Below are 19,670 nucleotides of genomic sequence, written 5' to 3'. Positions count from 1 at the left end.
CTCCCGAACTCCTGGAGCATCGAGTGGGGAACGGCCGTGTAGCCCTGCACAGTCACCTGGTTTCTCTACTCGATTCATCATTTCACACGCAAATCTCGCTTTCTTAGGGCCCTGGTACGACTGTCATCGGGCCACTGCCTTTTTCACCTGCCCGTCTGCCACAGACGCCCTCCGTGGCACTAGCTTTTCGTCTCCGGCTCCCTCGTTGGCTGCCACAGAACCACGGGGGCCCGCCCTTGGTGCTGCGCGCTCCGGTTGTAGCGCGCGTGGGAGACGCCGTGGTGGGGCCTTCGTGCACGCGGCTCCCCGGTTTGGATTTTCTCCGAGGACCCGTTCCCAGAAGCGGGATTAGCGGGCTTGGCACACATGGTCAGACTGCTTTCCGGAGGGATCTGACGGGTGTTTCTGCGCCATTGCTAGAATTTGGTATTATCTTGTTAAGAGCTGTGTTCATTTCACAGGCAAAACGTTGCCTTATTTTGTTTATATTTGCATTTTTACTTATTTATTTATTTTACCATTTGCTGCATTCAGTCATTTTCCTTTTCCTTTTAAACATTTCTCTTTTGGTAAACTGTTCACTTCCTTGGCCTACTGATCTATTCACTTTTAGTGCTTTTTTGTTTTGTTTTTTATGAGAATTTTACTAACATTTTATGCAGGTTCATATTAACCCATTTAAAATTTCTTAGCATATTTTCCCCGTGGTGTTTACTATTTCATTAGGTTATGTGATTTTTTTTAAAAAAGTTTGTTTTTGTTAATTCACATACAAAATTCTAACTTATCGGAATCTCTCCGCCTTTTCCTCTGTCATTCTCCAGAGTCCCATCCTTCACCCGCAAGTTTGATATTCAATTCCAGGTTTTAGTTTGTGTTATTATTTTATATTTACATTCTTAGTTTTACCTGGAATTTGACTTCCTGCGCTCTGTGTGTCTGAATTGATATTTAAATTGGACCTAGTTATCACAACACCATTCATTAATTAAAGAACCCTCTGTGGTTTGACAACGATGCTTTTCCCCGATGCACCGTGACGGGCCACTCTGGGCAGCGTGTGTGGTCGGCGGGACCTGGTGTCTTCCCGGCCCTGCTTTCCCGCGACATTCAGAGTGGGGACGAAGGTAGCTTCGAGTGGGGAGCAATGTTTAGTTGCATTTCTTAAACTTTTTATTTTGAGCTAATTACGGATTGCCGGGCCGCATAGGAAGTAATACAGAGCGATCCCGCTCCCCTTTTCCCCGGTGTCCTCCGTGGTGACCTCCCCATGCTGCATCACGGACAGGAAACAGACGTAGCTACGTTGCGTGTGACCCAGCTTTTCTTAGCTTCATGCACTTGTCGTGCATGTGTAGGTGTATCTAGTTCTGTGCAGTTTTGTCACATGTGTAGAGTCGCATGACCAGCAGCAGAAGCAGGACGTTCACAGCGTCACCACGGTCTCTGGGTCCCTTTTACCACCGCAGCGGCTCCCCCTCCTCCTGTGCCTCCCGAAGCCCGGGCCTGCCCCTCTCCCCTCCGCTCCTCCCGCCGTCCTGCGGGGACTGTTGTGGAGCTGGAATCCAGCAATACGCACCCTTCCCAGGGCGGCCGTTTCCTCGCAGCTTCATTTCCTTGAGAGCCATTCAAGATATTGCATGTATTGAAGGGTTTTTTGTGGGTTTTTTTTCTTCCACTGCTGAGTCCTGTTCCATTGTGTGGAAGTGGCGCACTGCTCTAACCACTGGAGAGCCCGGCCTGTGGGGCTGTCGACAATAAAGCTGCTCTGGCCACTCGCTCACAGGTCGCTCACACAGCTGTCAGGGGCTCGGCAGGTGCCCGAGGGGACGTGTGCTGAGCCACGTGCCAATCGCGGGTTTAGGTTTGTAAGAGCCGGAGGCAGGGCGATACGTGGCTGGCGCCGTGGAGGTGCCTCTGGTGGCGGAGCCTTGGCACCCCTTCCCGCTGCGCCCTGGATCCGTCTAGAACCCGAGGCCACGGGCTGAGGTCGAGGTAGAGAAGATGGGACGCCTCCCCTCCTCCTCTCAGAGGGGCTTCTGAGCCTGATCTGTGCTCCTGTTCGCTCAGCTGGCCTCTGGTGTGGCTGCTGAGACAGGCGACTGAGGACAGCAAAGGTGCCCCCCCCTCCGTCCCCCCCCCCCCCACACACTCTCTCACGCGCATGCACACACACACATACACACTCTCAAAGCACACACATATACATGCACACACACACATGCACACACATACACATACTCACATGCACACACACACACACAGAATCCACTCTCATGGGGCGCTGTGGGGGAGCTGTGGCCCCTGCGCGGACATGGGGCTCTGAGGACGCTGTGGAGGGGACGGGGGGGGGGGGCAGCTTGGTTTCTAGCCGGTTCCTCTGCTCGGAGCCTTTGCGGGGATGAGGACAGTGGGCAGGAGCGTGGCCCGCAGGTGCAGCCTCCCCACTCGGAGTTGCGGGAGGCCGTGAGCGTCGTCAGGCACCGCAGGGCAGAGGCCCTTCAGAGCGAGTTGTCATGACAGCGCACAGTGGGACAGCCAGCAGTGGCCGTGCAGTGACGGCACACAGTGGGACAGCCAGCAGTGGCCGTGCAGTGACGGCGCACAGTGGGACAGCCAGCAGTGGCCGTGCAGTGACGGCGCACAGTGGGACAGCCAGCAGTGGCCGTGCAGTGACGGCGCACAGTGGGACAGCCAGCAGTGGCCGTGCAGTGACGGCGCACAGTGGGACAGCCAGCAGTGGCCGTGCAGTGACAGCGCACAGTGGGACAGCAGAGCAGAGACCGTGCACAGTGACAGCACACAGTGGGACAGCAGAGCAGAGACTGCACAGAGCAGTGACCTTGCACAGTGACGGCGCACAGTGGGACAGCCAGCAGTGGCCGTTCGGGTCTGGGTCACCAGGCAGGCTGCCCCGTTTTGTTCTCTGCGTTTCCAGCGCCTGAGCACCCTGTGGTGGCAAATCTGTTTTACAAACGGACACAGTTACCTCTGGTGTTTACGTTTGCCAGGAACATCCAAAGCACGGCTCTCTGCTGTTGGAGGTGTGTGTTTGTTTTGTAAATGGAAATTGGAAGCCAATCTAATTTAAAAAATGTTTTTACTGATTTTTGAAAGAAAGGACAGGAGAAGGGGAGGGAGATGGAAACGTCGATGAGAGAGAGGCAGCCATCAGCTGCCTGCTGCACACCCCCTGCTGGGGTTCAAGCCGGCAACGCAGGCACATGCTGTGCCTGGGAATCGGGCCGTGACCTCTCGGGGCAGGAGATAAGCTCAGTCCACTGAGCCACACGGGCTGGGCAGCACTGCCCACCATTTAAAGAAACGGCTCAGACCTTCATCGCGCCACCGTGATCGCATCGAGGCGAGTGCAGGGACTGAGGTTGGGCTTACGTGGAGCTTCAGCAAGGACAGGAGGGCTCTGTGCCCGAGGAGCGGGTGGGGGAGGGGACGGTGGACGGACGGTACTCACAGGAGGCAGCCAGGCCAGCCTGAGGGATGCTCGCTGAAGGCCGGCCCAGCTCAGGCATCGAAGTGGGGGACAGAGGACCTTGAAAGGACATTGAGGGGGCGGTTCCCTTGGAGCGGATTCCGCGGGGTTCTCGTTAAAACGGGGCTGTGAAGGGCCGGCTGGGGCTGGGGCTGGGGGCCAACGTCCAGGCTGAGCGGAGAAGACAGCTCCTGGGCGTATGGCTAGCATTTGGTCACATTAGCCTCCTTACTCAGCAGTGACTGACGTGTGGGTCAGGTGCTGGGGTTAAAACAAAATTTAGTGTAGTACTGTGGTCGGCACACTGCGGCTCTCGAGCCACATGTGGCTCTTGAGTGTGGCTCTTCCACAACATACCACAGCCCGGGCGAGACTAATTTGAAGAAGTGTTAGAAGTTTACGTTTAAAAAATGCGGCTCTCAGAAGAAATGTCAATTGTCCTGTTGACACTTGGCTCTGTGGACTGATGAGTTTGCCCACCACTGGGCCAGGAGGGGGAGAGGGTCTCATGTCCCCACCGTGCTTCAGCGGGGCCGGGCACAACGCAGTGCGGGTGGCGTCTGCCGATCACAACGCCTCACGCCTGAGATATGTGTGACCTTGAACACCAGCCGGACCACAGTAAAGAAAAGCACGCAGTGCAGACTACAAATATCCAACTGTAACGTCATATGCCTGAAATCGGTAATAATAAAAGCGTCCTATGCTAATTAGACCGGAAGGCCAAACAGTGGAACGACCATCCGGACGACCTTGCAGACACCCATCGGCGCCAGGCCATTCAAGATGGCTGCGATTCGATTGGTCAGGGGCCTGGCCATTCAATACGGCTGCGATTCAATTGGTCAGGGGCCTGGCCATTCAAGACTGCTGCGATTCGATTGGTCAGGGGCCTGGCCATTCAAGACGGCTGCGATTCGATTGGTCAGGGGCCTGGCCATTCAAGATGGCTGTGATTTGATTGGTCAGGGGCCTGGCCATCCCCACTATCATCCCGCAGATGGAGGCCCAGGCCACCAGCTGGCGGGGCGATCAGTTGGGGGCTCCATGATCGCCCCAAAGAGGGAGCCCCAGGCCAAGGATCTGAGGGCTCTGGTGGCTGGGTGGGGCCTCCCTTGGTGAGGGGAGCCTGGTCCCAGGGGTGGGAGGGCAGCAGGGGGAAGGCAGGCCTGCTCCTGCATGAGTTGCAGGCATCGGGCCTCCGGTTTTTATATAAATGCATCTTTTATACGTTCCCCCTTTTTGCTTTTTTCCTAAACGTAGGGCTAATGCCTTTTCTTTTTGAATGTTGGTCTACTGATTAACCTTCATGACGTACAGCCGTTGAGTTGCGTCTGAGACTTATTTAACGAGGAGGTGGGAGGCCTTCGCGCGTGATCGTCTCTCCAGGTTCCTCACGCATGCCTGCTCTTGCGGGATGTTTACGCTCCTTGCCTTCATAATCTCCACAGCACTGAATCTGCTTTTCTAAAAACGGCTCTTCCTTGTGGGTGCTCACCCTTCACTGCTCCGTGTTGTATCTCATTGCCCAGCTGATCTTAGGGTCGTGCGCCCCAGTGCGTGGCTCAGGAACACCCGGATGGCCAGAGCGGAGCCTGTGGCTGCCGTGGTCGGCGTGCCCTGGACCCCGGCACCTGGCACCGGGCTCTGCAGGACGCGGGCGAACTCGGGGACTCATCTCCCTGGAAAGGCCCTGTGAGGTTCCTCCTGTACGGGAGTGCCCCTCTCGAACCCTGATACGTGGGCTGGTCCCGGCCTGAGGGCATGCCCGTTAGAAGGCAGGATGGCAGTCTGGGCACAGAAGTGAGGCATGCCCTCGGGGAGAGAAGACAAGGAGCCTGTGCCCTGACCGGGAATTGAACTGGGACCTCTTGGTTCATAGGTCCACGCTCAACCACGGAGCCACGCGGGCTGGGCAGGAGGGACTCCCTTTGAGCCAGAGGAGGTCCGGGGGGGAGGGGTGGAGTCCGCGGGAACGTTCCGAGGGCCAGGGCGCTGTCCCTGGTGGCCCCGAGGGTGGGTGGCACTGTCCCTCCATCCCATCGTGTTGACTTCCTGGAAATGCAGGAACCCGCTGGGCCTTCCGCCTGGACGGCGGTGTGAGCCTGCGGTTCCGGCCCTGGGCCCTGTTCCTCACTCCCGGCCCAGGTGCCCTGATGCAGGGCCTCCCTGGTCATCTCGGCCTGGCGTGCTTCACCGTGTCCCCCGATCACGCTGTGTCCCCCCCACAGGGCTTCGCCCACCCTTCCCCGGGCTCGCCGGCGCCAGCCTCAGGTGGACTTTCCTGGTTTTCATGTTTATGTTTTTCAATCAACGAGGCGGCTCACACCGCGAAGAAGGTTTCTTCCCGCCTCCTGGGCCGGGTCAGGGCATCCCTCGCTCCACGTGCTCTGCCAGGGGCCCGGCCGTCGCTAACACCGAGACCTGGACCTTGCGGTCGCCTCGGAGCGGGAGCTTGTTGCCCGCGGCACCCCACGCCCCCGGCCCCGCCCCCGCACGGGAGACGCACGTCACACGGGGACGTGGGGACACGGTCCCACGCCCCTCGGGGCAGCGTAGCCGGGAGGACCGCCGGCAGGGAGAGCGCCGAGCTCCGCCGCACCCACCCTTCGCAGCGCCGATCAGCGGCACCCTCTCCGGCTTCACCCGGCGGCGGGCTGATAACCCATTTATATTCCCTAAACTGTGTGCTTTGTAAGTGCCGCCCAAGCGAGGAATTAATTTGTAACCGAGGCCGAGGATGCACACGCCGCTCCCGTAAACACGGCCTCCAAATCGCTTTGCTCCCCGCGGTGGAGGCCGCCAGAGGGAGATCCCACGTATTGGATTTCCCAGCCCCAGGAGAGGCCACGGAGCAGGCGAGGGAGGCGGCGATGACGGGCTATTTAACGCCGGGCTGTCGTGAAGCAGGAGGAAATAAACTCCGCAGCCGCCGAGCCCACCCACCCACAGCCTCCTGCCGCCCCGACTCGGAGGCTGAGCTATGTCCCGCTCTCCCCCGTCAGACCCAGGGCGAGAGGGCGAGGCAGGACGGCCAGAGCCCAGGGCAGCGCGCTCAGCTGGAGCGGGTGTGATACCAGCCGGCGGGGGATGCTGCGCTGGGGGCCAGCCTGGCCCCACGCCTCCTCAGGGGGGTGCGGACACAGCTCCTGGCCCAGGGGGCGCTCCCCAGTGCTCGGCCAGCGCACACGAGTGTCCCGGAGCGCTTAGTGAAACGCAGGTTCGATTCCCATCCAGAGCCAGGAAGGAGCCAGGAACCAGGGTTCAAGGCTGTTCTCCTAGGGCCGGTTCTACTCCATCCCTGCTGCTCGCAAACCAGCGCAGGCATCCTTTCTAGAGACTTGCCCTTGGGCCCAAGACACTGGCTCCACGTTCCCCTGGCTGCTGCCCCTCTGCCCGCCCCGCCCCTGTCCCCCGGGCGGTCGGACAGACTTGGACATGACCCTCCTCACCAAGAACAAGGACCCTCACCCCGAGGCCTTGGCGAGTCCGCGTGGACAGAGCACCCCCCTCCACACCCAGAGGTCTCCCCCAAAGCCCTGCGCCCGGGCGCCATCGGGAACGCGGGTGCTGCTGTGTTCACGGGCATCATTTTCCTGGGTTACCCCCACCCCCACCCCCTTTCACAGGCCTCGGTGAAGCTATTTTGAGACTTTGCTGACAGCCTCCCGAGCCCACACTCCGGGTTCCAGCCGCTCAGTCCTGGCTGTGTGACCTCATTACGTGTGTATTTTTGTAGGAGCCTGTGGTTCGGGTGCGGAGGCACACGCTGTCTTACTCAGGCATCTCAAGCGGAAACAGCTGCCCCCTCTGTGCCTCTCTCCACGTGCCCCCATGGTGCCCTCTCCGTGCCCCCTGTGCCCCTCCCCACCCTCTGTGTGTCCCCTCCATGCCCTCTCTGTGTGTCCCCATGGTGCCCCCTCTGTGCCCCTCTCCGCCCTCTCTGCGTGCCCCATGGTGCCCCCTCTGTGCCCCCTCCCCGCCCTCTCTGTGTGCCCCATGGTGCCCCCTCCATGCCCTCTCTGTGCCCCTCCCCGCCCTCTCTGTGTGCCCCCATGGTGCCCCCTCCATGCCCTCTCTGTGCCCCTCCCCGCCCTCTCTGTGTGCCCCATGGTGCCTCCTCCATGCCCTCTCTGTGCCCCTCCCCGCCCTCTCTGTGTGCCCCCATGGCATCCCCTCCGTGACCCTCTGCATACCCCCTCCAGGCCCCCTCCCGCCCTCCCCGGGGTCGTTGGCGGTCACCGGGAGGCGGAGGGCAGTGGAACCCAGGGCCAGGTTGGCGCGGCCTCCTGGGCGCAGCCAGCGGAGATCAGGAAGCTGGCGGGCTCTGGAGAGCTGGCACGGAATCTTCCCGGCTGCCGGGCGTGCGTGTGCTCTGGCCCTGACCCTCGAGGTGGTTAAACAGCCACAGCCAACGCCGCCTGTGGAGTCTGCGCTGTCCCGGCGCCCGAGGGCCATGTGGCTGCGTGGCCCAGGGCGGGGAAGGCGGTGGCCGTGAGGGCAGGCGGGTCTCTTGCGCAGCAGGCAGGTTGTGGGCACAGCGTGCTCAGCGGTTATTAACGGTCCGTTCCCGCCTCGAGGCGGACGTGGCAGAAGGCCACAGCGGGGGTCCGGCTGGCCAAGTTCGGCAGCGGCCAAATGGAACATGATAGATGAGTCCCCCCGCACTCCCTCGGTCACGCCGGGCCTTGCCTCCTCCGTGCACGGGCTGTGAGGTGCCCACGGAGGGTCACGCAGGGGCCACCTGTAAGCGGAGCAGATGGGTTCCCGCCGCCAGCGAGCTGAGAGCCCGCGGGGTGGGCGGGGGACGGGGCATCGCCCACCAGCTACCCGGCCGGTGAGCACAGAGCGACAGGCGGGGTCCTCGCCCCATGCGCCAAGGTTCCTGGTTCTCGGAGCCTGTGGGAGGGCCTAGAGCGACGGGAAGGCGGGGAGCTGGAGGATGGGAGGAGAGGGCCCGCTGTGTCCAGGCAGGAGGCGGCCGCCCTCCCGGGGGAGGGCCAGCAGGTGCAAAGGCCCTGCCCGCGGGCAGCACTGCGGGAGGCCAGAGGGGCTGACACTGTGCTCACCCTGCAGGCTCAGGCGCCAGGGCTTCTGGCCCACATTCCCCTCTCCCGCCCCGCCCCTGCCTCCGTGAGCCTGCAGCGCCCCTCGCTGGCCTCCAGGGGGCGCATGGTCTCACTGTCTATGCCCCGCCCCACCAAACCTGCTGGGACCGCACGCTGAGTATGACGGATGTCACCCGGTCCTCTGGCGTTTGCCTTCCACTCGGCAGGGCTCAGACAGTGACCCCGCAGGCCTGGAACTCGAGTATATGATGTCAGAGTCCAATACGTGCTGTGAGAAAAAGGACAAGGGGCCAGAGCGTGCCCAGGAGGCTGTGCGGCTCCGGCAGGGCGGGCATGGGTGGCCCCCGGCCGGGGACCGGGGTGCCCGCACAGCCCCGCACCCCACCTGCCCCTCCACCCGCCAGCACCGCGCCTCCCCGTGGATGCCGGAGGGGAAGAGGAGACAAGAGGGAACGGACAGCGAGGAAACCGCCATGGCCGCCATACGCTGGTTTATTATAGCGTGGGCAGTCTCCGGAGCGGGAGGACTGGTTTGATTGTGCGGCATAAAGACAGCGTATGTGGGACAACCGGGAAGAATAGAGGCGAAATGAATCCCATATATTTTAATCGCCGCCGCGGATTATGTTTTCAATTAAGGAGCTGGGCGTGCGGGCGTGCGGCCGGCGGGCCTCCCGCAGCACCTGCGCCCGCGTGTTTGTGGGTGACCTGTTGCCTGGCATTAAGGAGGCCGGTGGTCAGGATCGGCGACCATGCCTGGCTTCCTTCCCGCTCAGCCCGAGATCACCCACTGTCCCTCCTTGAGACCCGTCCCTTGGCCGCGTGCGGGGGTGGAACTGGAGAGACGTGGGCGGGGGGACGGCTGAGCTGGTGAGCATGATTTTCTAGACGGAGCCCACGCAAGCCTGGCTCCCTAAAATCAGGGGGGAGGTGGCCAGGGATGATGGCTGCCAGGCCCTCCCCTCCCCCCCTCCCCCGGATGCGGAGCCCGGCGTGGCCACGTGTCCGCGTGGCTTTGCTTTTCTCATCGCGTTTCGGGGCTGTGGGCTTCGGAGCGGACGGGCCTCGCCTGGCTCCGGGGTCTGCCGTCCGCGTGTCCGGCTGTGCAAACAGCTGCCCCGCCTGCTGGGCTCTGCGGGGCAGGGGCACCAGGTCAGGGCCCCTTCGTCCTGGATCTTCCTCATCTTCCATCAGCTCCTCAGTGGCCCCTGGTCAGTCCTCTGCCACGGACCCACCTCTGGGCTCCTCCCTGAGTGATCGGGCAGCGCCTTCTGCATGGGGCGTGCTCCCGGCTCCTGCCGGCTCTCTCTCCCTTCCTCCCAGCAGCCCTCCTGGCGGCAGTCCCGGAGCCTGGCTTTGGGGCTCTCACGCTTCCATCCCACCGCCCCTCTGGAGTGGGGACACGCGGTGGGAAGAGCCGGAGAGGAATGAAGGGGTCACTTAGGAAAGGAGAGGCGGAGAGCCTGCAGGGAGAGCAGGCAGATGTGAGTGAGCGTACAAACACGGTCTATTTTGAGCCTTTCCAGAAGGCTGGGGCCAGGGCAGATGGAGAGCGGTTGTGTAAGGAGAACCGGACGCGCTGGCGCCCTTCTGAGCGGCCATGTGTAGGGGTCCTGTGCCCTCAGGCTCATTCCTCCTGCATCCGGCTGCGGGTGAGAGGGGTCCTGTAGGAAGGTGTGTCTGGGGAAAGCTTCCTGACCACCAACACTTCAGAGTCATAAACAAACCCAGCCGGGCCCGTATGGCCCGTGGTTGAGCACTGAGCCAGGAGCACAGAGCTCAGGGTTTGATTCCCGGTCAGGCTGCACGCCCAGGGTTCTGGCTGGATCCCCAGGGGGGGGCCTGCAAGGAGGCAGCCGGTCGATGATTCTCTTCATCATTCTCTCTCTCTCTCCCTCACCCTTCCTCTCTCTGAAAATCAATAAAAACATATTTTAAAAAAATAGATAAAGAAAGAAAACCTACACGAACAAGCTGGTGAAGGGCTTGGTTCAGTGATTTTCGAGAGTTCAGATTGCACATTTCATCATAAAACCAACGTGAGGGCGTGGGAGAGAGGGATATTTACTCTGGGTGCTTAAAGCAGTCCGCCGTCAGTAAATCAGTATTCCTCGACAGGTCTGTTAAAGCACTTTCAGCGCTATTAAGGGTCTTAAAACTTTTTTACTGAAACAAAAGTAAACAGTGGCCAAGATCAGCATTTGAATTACAGGACAGATGATACCGAAGTAAGACGTCCCGCCAGTCAGGTGTAAAGCCCTTTCAGAGCTTCACGTTATGACGCCCGCCAAGCCAGGACCCATGTGATATGTGACATGCAGATGCTGTGACAGTGTGATATATGACATGCAGGCACTGTGACAGTGTGATATGTCACATGCAAACGCTGTGACAGTGTGATATGACATGTAGAAGGTGTGACAATGTGATGTGTCACATGTAGAAGCTGTGACAGTGTAATATGACATGTAGAAGCTGTGATATGTCACATGAAGAAGCTGTGACAGTGTGATATGTCACATGCAGACGCTGTGACAGTGTGATATGTGACATGCAGACGCTGTGACAGTGTAATATATGACATGCAGGCACTGTGACAGTGTGATGTGTCACATGTAGAAGGTGTGACAGTGTGATATGTCACATGTAGAAGCTGTGACAGTGTAATATGACATGTAGAAGCTGTGATATGTCACATGTAGAAGCTGTGACAGTGTGATATGTCACATACAGACGCTGTGACAGTGTGATATGACATGTAGAAGCTGTGAAAGTGTAATATATGACATGCAGGCACTGTGACAGTGTGATATGTCACATGTAGAAGCTGTGACCCGAGCCAAGGGTTTCATTCGCACCTTTTTAAAGTGGGTTTCCCAGCAATGCTTTTCATCTGTCACTTCCAGACCCCGTTACCCCCGTCTGACTCTTGTCTTACACGTGCTGATTTTCTCGAGTGAGGCTGCGTGTAATTGTCAGAGTTTTTCACGGGCCAAACCTCGCCACGTTCCCCAGGGCCTGGCGAGCTGCCTCCCTGCCGGATTGGGGTGGGATCTAATTGAAATGTCAGCCCCCCCGAGGGGCCTCGCCATTATGTGATCTCCTCTTGATCTTGCAGAGTCTTCCTGCGCGCCATTAATCAGTATGCAGATATGCTGAACAAGAAGTTCCTGGATCAAGCCAACTTTGAGCTGCAGGTGAGCGAAGAAGGGCCGGCGGGCGTGACCTTGGGGGGAAGTTGTGTTAAGACAAATTGCTCCTCTGAGCGCCATCTTTTCTCTCTGATCCACACAAATTGGCCTCCCTCGAGGTGTGGGGATGGCGGTCACGATGATTGATGGCGGTGCCTTCTGGGGATTCGCTCCGTGTAACAGAGAAGGGGACGGGGCTGTGGCACAGAGGAAGTGTTGGATCGAGACTCCTGGGGACTCAACAGGGAGGCCGTTGGGTCTGGGGGAGCGTGGCCAGGGTGTTCTCAGACCCTGTGGCTTTGCACCCTGAGCTCAGGAGGCACCCAGGCGCGGAGAGGAGGGAGACTCCCCCACTCACGCGGAAGAGCTGGCACTGGAGCACGTGCCATGGGCCGGAGCCACCCCCTGGGCAGCCGCTGGCAGCCGGGGAGGGCGCGCCTGGTCTGAACCGTCCCCACGGGCTGGGCAGACGGATGCCGGCGTGGCCCGCGTGGCCCGTGTGGCTGGCGTGGTCCGTGCTGCGGAGCCGCTCACCTCTGTCCCCGCTGGCCGCAGCTCTGGAACAACTACTTCCACCTGGCAGTCGCCTTCCTCACGCAGGAGTCCCTGCAGCTGGAGAACTTCTCAAGCGCCAAGAGAGCCAAGATCCTCAACAAGTGAGTCCGCCGGGCGGGCTGGTCCCCGGCCTCGCCACCCCCACGCCACTCCCGCGGGGAGAGGCTTCGTGGCCTCCCCGAAGCTCGCCTTCCGCCAGGCCCTGCGCCTCCGGAGGCCTGCGCCCGGGAACAGCACAGCGGCCGGCCGGGGCAGGCAGTGCTGGGCTGGAGGTCCATGGCCTCGGGGGACCAGCGGTCCCTCCAGGGAGGGGCGGAGGCGCCACGTTCAGATTCTCCCTCCGGGACCGGCCCGCACGTGACGGGCAGGGGTGTCGGGCGCCGAGGCCGCCTCCTGCGGGGGCCTGACCGGTGACCTGGGAGCCACACGCAGTGGCCGCTCTGAGGCCCCGCCCGGCAGCCGACGGGAGGGGGCGGGCAACGGGGAGACAGCCAGGCGGGAGCTGACTCCTCCCGTTATTATGTGTAGCGCGATCAGCCGTTCCCGGGCAGTAAAGGGAAAAGGTAAATTGCTCACCAGCTCCTAAAGGCGCATCTTCCAAAGCTTCGGTTCTGTTTGCTCTGCAAACCTACCCGCTCCCCGCCCGCTGGGAGGAACATTAGCGCTTGTTTTCCTGGTAAACAAAGAACCTGGGGGAGTATCTGTGGGGAGCAGGAGGTGCTCCGCCCTCCCTAGCACTGGACTTGGTAGAGAAGGGGGGCCCTGGAGGGGGCCGCCTGTTCTGAGTGTGGACTCCGGGGCTCACTGCTCTGGGCGCCTGAGCGTGCTGTGGGCGGGGTGTGGGCGGTCACGGGGTCTGCAGGGCCTGATGCTAACGCCAGGCACGGAAAACAGTGCCCCCCTCTCAAACCCCCCCCCCCTCCCGCCGGCCAAGGAGCTGGGCTCTCTCACCTGCCCCTGGAGGAGGAGGACAGGGCCATTCTCTCATTGCTCTCCACCTCCCCCAAGTCCTGGGAGTCGGGGGAGAGGTGTCTGTGTGTGTGTGTGGTGATGAGTAAGTGTGGTGCCAGCTCCTTCCCCCTCCTCCCATCCCCTCTGGTGCCAAAGGAAGGCACGCCTTCTTCTCTGTGCGATGCGGTGATGGAGACGCGGCACTTAAGAATAGCCGGGTCTGGTTTTCACACCCGAGGGGAGGCGCCCAGCCCTGCAGGCTGATTCCCGCTCTTACCGTTCCCCCCCTCAGGTACGGAGACATGAGGCGGCAGATCGGCTTCGAGATCAGGGACATGTGGTACAACCTCGGTGAGTGGCCGCGGGCTCGGGCCCTCGGGGGGACTGTCTCCCGTTCGTGGAGTCAGCGTCGGGGCATCCACACGTGTCCACGCTCTGCCCCGTGGAGAAGCACGGCTGTCCTTTGCCAGAACTTTCCTCAGGAAGCCGGAGCCTGGAGACCCAGCGAAGGAGGAGTCCGGGGGCGGGGCAAACAGGAGCGTCGGGAGAGCACTCCCGCGTCAGGCGCCCACGCGCAGCCCTGGGCATCGCGGACGCCCCTCCCTTCCTCAGGCTTCGGCCACGGAGCGCATCGCTGTGCCAGTGCCATCCTGTTGGATTCCCCGCCATCGATTCCGCCTTCACAAGGGGCTGGTCCCCACTCAAAACCCCACCCCTGTTTCAGGCTCCTGCCCCGGTGGTGGGAGCTATACACGCCGGTGCCAGCAGAGCCGTGGGGTCATGCGTGTTAGGTCAGGAACCGATGTGGGCGGGCATCCCTGTTCACATCCCTCATGGTACTGCTTTGGCCGCCTCACGTATGTTGGGCTATGTTGTGTTCACGGTGTCTTTGTCTCTGATGTTTTCTCATTTCCTTGGCTTATTGGTTGTGGAGAGTATGTTTTCTTGGTGTTCTTTTATGTATTTTATTTATTTTTTTAAATATATTTTATTGATTATTTATAGAGAGGAAGGGAGGGGGATGGAGAGTTAGAAACATCGATGAGAGAGAAACATCGATCAGCTGCCTCCTGCACACCCCCCACCGGGGATGTGCCTGCAACCAAGGTACATGCCCCTGACCAGAATCGAACCTGGGACCCTTCAGTCCGCAGATCAACGCTCCACCCACTGAGCCAACCCGGTTTCGGCTTATGTGTGTGTTTTATGTGGATAGTATCACAGATGCCCGCCAATTACCCCGCTTTTCCTTTGTCTTCCCGGCCCCAACCAGCCCCCGCTTTGCTCACCCTGAGGGCCCTTCCTTCCTTCCTTCCGGAAGGTTAAGTCCTGGGAGAGCACTGACCACAGAGCTCAGTGCTGACCCAGCCAGTGTCCGTGCTCAGGGCCGGGGTGTCATCCTCGGTGCAGCCAGCGCCTTGGCCAGAGCCTGTCTGTCCGCCCGGCACCCTCAGCCACCGTCCCCATGTGCGCCTCCAGCGGGAGCGGGAGCGGGAGCCGCCGTGACCAGCGAGCGCTCCCTGGCACTCAAGTTGCGGTTGATGAACAACTCGCTGTCACTATCAACTGTTTCCTGAAACATTGGCTCTGACATTTTTGGGCAAAATACAAGAAAAGTGTCACCGGAGAGACGGGGATAATCGCATTTTTAAGAGAATGGTTCGCAGCTGTTACACGCCTCTCAGAAACACGCAGCGTCTGGGAAGTGATGAGAGTCCCGGGGGTCTGGCCTTAGCCATGGTATTAATTATTCAGGAAAGCTGAACATCAGATTTTTATTCTATTCGGATTCCTCACCAGAGGTTATATTTTTGTGACTGTGTCCACCCCGGACAAATGTTAGAAATGTATGAAGTTAGACTAACAGGAGGATTAGGTAGCATGGTAAGTATAGCTATTTATAAGAGCCAGATTTGTTTAATGGTTCTCTTTCTAGAAATCTGTATCAAATAGCAGAGTTATAAACGAAACTAAATTCTTCAGACTATCGATTCTATTTTCTGAGCGTGTAAAATTATTTTTAAGGTCGATTAACTGGATAAATGGCTGGTGTTAATAACACAAAATGCCACAAATAATTCATTCAAGCATTTAATTCTTGCGTATTCTTCTAGCATATTTTGGAAAGGAAAATAAGTCAAGATTTTTGACACTAAGGATAAGAGGGTAGACTTTTTTAAATATATACATATACATATATATACATACATATATATATATATTTTTTTAATTTATTATTATTATTTTTTTTTGCTGATACCAGAGAGGAAGGGAAAGGGAGAGAGGGACAGAGACATCAGTGCTGAGAGAGGATTATTGATGGGCTGCCTCCTGCTCACCCTCTTCTGGGGATGAAGTCCACAACCCAGACCTGTGCCCTGACCGGGAATGGAACCGTGACCTCCTGATTCAACCACTGAGCCACCCGCCTGGGTAGAAGCCTCCTCTTTGTACGACACAGAAGCAGAGCGGACGGACCAGACGCTCTGCTCAGACGCCCTCGCCTGACTGTGTAGTCATTGTCCCCAAATGGAGACGCGGGTGTCCGTTTCCCAGCCCCGCTCGGTCCGAGGCGGGGACCCCATGAGCTGCTCCCCTCCTCTCGCTGCGTGACCACACCCTCTACATGTGAAACGGGGCTGTCCCCTCTGCCAGGAGTCAGGGCTGCAGACGTCATCCTGGACGTGTCCATGGCGTCCTTCACAGCCATCAGGACACCGTCCCCTTCTCCGACGCAGGGCTGGGCGCGACCGTGACACCCCCAGATGGGATGGGTGCCCGTCCACTCCCACGCCCTGGCACCCACTTCGCAGTGTCCACTCCCGTGCCCCTGCCACCCACTTCGTAGTGGCCTGTGTCCGCTGAAGCCCATTCCAGAATTCTTTTTTAAAAGCACTTTCTGACGAATGCATGTCTTTCCTCAAGGTCAGCACAAGATCAAGTTCATCCCGGAGATGGTGGGCCCCATGCTGGAGATGACGCTGATCCCCGAGACAGAGCTGCGCAAGGCCACCATCCCCATCTTCTTCGACATGATGCAGTGCGAGTTCCACTCCACACGCAGCTTCCAGATGGTGAGGGGGGGGGGTGGGGGGGGGGGGGGGGTGTGGGGGGGTGTGTGTGGGTGGGAACCGTGAGAAAGACTCGCAGGTGACTCTGGCATGTGCGCGCCCACCTAAAGACCCAGCTTCCCCCAGCTCGGAGGGTGGGTCCCCCCCAGGCCTTCCTGCTGCAGGGCTTGGCCCGGCCTCTCACTGGGGGAAGGATGGGTCTCGGTGTTTAGCTCTTTCTGACTCATTGTGTCTGGACCTCCTCAGCCTCGTGGCACAGGCTAGAACGTTCCATCGGACTGGCTGTGCTCTCCAGCGTCTGTTACTTTAGACCAGGGGCGGGGCCTTTTCCTACCGGGGCCATTGGATGTTTATAACACGGTCTGCAGCCACCCTCTGTCTTTGTCCCAATGTGATGGTGATGGTGTCCACACTGTCCATGTTCTGTCCGTCTTCTTGTTGGACGATACACCAAAGGCAGAAACTCGCGCACGGTTAACACACTGGCGGGACCTCCATGGAATGCCTCAGCCGCCTCTTCCTCGCCCCCCCCCTCCCCCCCCCGTGGCTGGGCACGTAGGCTGCATGCAGACAGTCTCTTCTCCGGATAAACGTGCCATGAGCACAACACGCGTGCATGCGTCCCATCATCCCGAGGAGGACATGCCAGAGACTGGGTGCTGCCTGGCCCTGGCTGGCACCCTCCCACCCCCAGATTCCCACTGGACTGACTCATCCTCTTCCTGCCGGCGTTGTGGGTACCAGTCAGCAGGGGGCGAGAATGCACCTGAGAACCTCAGCTTGTGTCCTCTCGCTGTGCCCTCCGGGAGACCCTGCCTGCCCTGTCCTGGGGCCCCTGTGGTGTCTCAGTCCCATGCAGGTGGCCACTCTGTCCTGCGTCCCCATAGCAAGTCTTTCCGCCTCTCCCAGTGTCCTGGAGCCTCCGATGCCCCGGTCCCGTGGCCGCCCTGCACCTCCCAGGCTCTCCCACACTCGGGGTGACCCGGAGGCCCCTCTCCTCACCGGTGGCCCCGTGCCCCTCCCCCCCCACATCCTACTGTCCCAGGGGACACGCTCTCCGGACTCTCTCTTTGCAAAGAAAACAGCAATTGTGCTCCCTGTCCCCTGGGCCCGGAGGAGCTGTTTACCCGTAAACTAGAACTTGGGAAATATTGATTTTTTTTTTTTTTCCAAAGAGAGATTCTCCTTGAGAGCTTTCCGCATCGGCTCAGCCAGCCTGGAGCTTTGGCATCTGAGCCTTAGCGGCCCTCAGACGGTCCATGCGGACCTGCCCGGCCATGACCCCGTGGCTCCCCTCACCCCATCTCCCGGAGTCCCGGCCCCTCAGGGGCACCCCTTCCTGTCTCAGACCCTCTGGGTCTGCTTCCTGCGAGCAGCATGCTCCTCCCCCTCTCAGAGACCCCCTGGCTACGTCTGCAAACACCGAGCTCACCGCCACCTTGCCGCCAGTGACCGTGGGGCTCCGGCCATTAGTGACGGAATGAGATTTCCGGCCGCGGAGCTGTGCTCGCCCTCTCTGTGCGGCCTCCCGGAGCTCCCCGGGAGGGTAAGGGCCTCCGGACACCAGTCACCTCGGTGCCGGCGCCGGGCCGCGTTCCCGGGTCCGCCTGGCTGCGCCCGCGCCGGCACCCGGAGCCGGTGACCGAACGGCCGGAGCGGGTGCGGCAGCCTCTGCTCTCGGTGGGGACGGTGCCTCCTGCTCCGGAAGGTGAATGTGGTCGCGTTGGGAGGCGATTTGTCCTGTTTCTCTCCCGTCCGTCAGGGTTGTGTCGGCGGCTGTACCTTCATTTCCATTTCAGAGTCACACTTGAGTGTGTGGTTTTGGATGCTTCATGGGGAAATACGGAGAAGATTGGGCTGCTATTTCATGCAAGCTCAGACCTGAAGCGGTCGGAGAGATCGTGAAAGCCCATACCCTTGATTCTGAAAGTTCTAATCACATTACATTCTGTTCTTAAAAGCCCTCCAGCCCACAGGGGCCCAACTCCCAGCGTCTTCTTCACCAAAGGGAACCGGACTCGCTGTGGGCGTGTTCCTGGCGTGGGCTGCCACTCAGTGAGCCCGGCCAAGCCCCTGCCCGGGTGCTGCTGGCCAGGCCGCTCGAGTTTGGGGCCTCGGAGCCTCTGGCCCCTGAGTGTTTCACGGGAGCTTCAGGGCCGCTGAGCCGCCCGCTCGGGGGACGTGGGAGGATGCGGGGGCGTTAGCGGGAGGGATGTGGAGCACCAAAGACTAATTAAGTGTGTAATGAGGTTTATGAGCGGTTAAGCAAGGCCTGCAGGACACAGGAAAACACCCGTGTCTGAGCGGAGTGACAGGCTGGGGGAATCGATGCTACGTGGATGTCACCCCGCGAGGCCGCGCCCCAGGTTGGTGGCGAGCAGCTGCCCTCTGCCCAGCCACGCCCGTTGCTTCTCTCTGGCCACGTTTTCCACACAGACACGGCCCAGGGCGGTCCTGCCCTCTCCCGGGACGGGCATGGTCCCGCCTGCAGGGGCAGAAGCGGGGACTCCGATTCCTGGACTTCTGGACGCTCCCTGCCACCAGGGGCCGGGGGCTGAGACCTCGGTCCCGCGCCCGGCAGCGCCGGAGCATTTTGAAGGCCAGGAGAAGGCAGAGCGCGCTGGGCAGAGGGGGCGCCGCCGTCTGCTCAGGTCCGCCGGCCGCGGACGCACAGCCCGCTCCTGGGTCACGGCCCCGGCTCCGGGCAGCCTCCGGGCGCCGCATCCGCGCGGAGAAGCATTCGGCAAACCTTCCCTTCCGGCCCCTGCCCAGCTTGCTCGCACCTATCCCAGCGGATGTGTGCCAAGTGCAGGCCTGGCTGCACCCACTGACACACGCATGTAGGCCTCTCCTTCCCGTCATACACTTCCAGCCAGAGCGCCAGCCTTCACCCAAGACCCAAGGGAGCGGCTCTGGGTTGTTTGCCAGGTGTTGGTGCAGGCGACCTGGTGTGGACGGGAGGTTTGTCAAATGAGACTCAGCTGTGGTCCCTGATTACATAACATCCCCTGGCTCTTCTTAGAAGGCGTTAGCTTCACCGTTGCCATCTGACTGGCAGCCCGCCTTGCGAGCCGCCCTCCCCGCTGTCCTTACAGTGGCAGCCCGGTTTACCCGGGAGCGGAGCAAACACGCATGTCCGGTAGCAAGAGGCCCAGTTCTGTGTCCTCCGGTGAGCCGGGATGAGTTGTCCGAATGCTCATGTGTGTTGGCCTGCGTGAGGGTCACGCGTGTTTCTCTGCACTCCCGCTGCCTTCCGCGTTGGGTGCTCATGCCACACGGGTGGGGTTGACACGTGCGTTGTCACGGCATTGAGTCTCATGCTGTTTCTCCGGGATTTATTTGT

The 19,670-nt window shown here is 60.1% G+C and overlaps 1 protein-coding gene across 2 annotated transcripts in view; it reads left to right on the top strand.

Moving 5' to 3' along the window:
• The window catches only part of DOCK1 (dedicator of cytokinesis 1), a 204,427-nt gene that overhangs the window by 153,810 nt on the left and 30,947 nt on the right, over nucleotides 1-19,670 (top strand). For both annotated transcript variants that reach the window (XM_036439319.2, XM_036439318.2), the window contains exons 30-33: nucleotides 11,678-11,756; nucleotides 12,306-12,406; nucleotides 13,549-13,607; nucleotides 16,182-16,330. In XM_036439319.2, coding sequence (XP_036295212.1) covers nucleotides 11,678-11,756; nucleotides 12,306-12,406; nucleotides 13,549-13,607; nucleotides 16,182-16,330 — 388 coding nt within the window. The remainder of the gene's footprint in view (nucleotides 1-11,677; nucleotides 11,757-12,305; nucleotides 12,407-13,548; nucleotides 13,608-16,181; nucleotides 16,331-19,670) is intronic.

The sequence above is a fragment of the Pipistrellus kuhlii genome, unplaced genomic scaffold, assembly GCF_014108245.1.
Source record: "Pipistrellus kuhlii isolate mPipKuh1 unplaced genomic scaffold, mPipKuh1.p scaffold_m20_p_15, whole genome shotgun sequence".
Classification (NCBI taxonomy): domain Eukaryota; kingdom Metazoa; phylum Chordata; class Mammalia; order Chiroptera; family Vespertilionidae; genus Pipistrellus; species Pipistrellus kuhlii.
The sequence above is the reverse complement of the archived record's forward strand: the minus strand, read 5'-3'. Positions and strand labels throughout refer to the sequence as shown.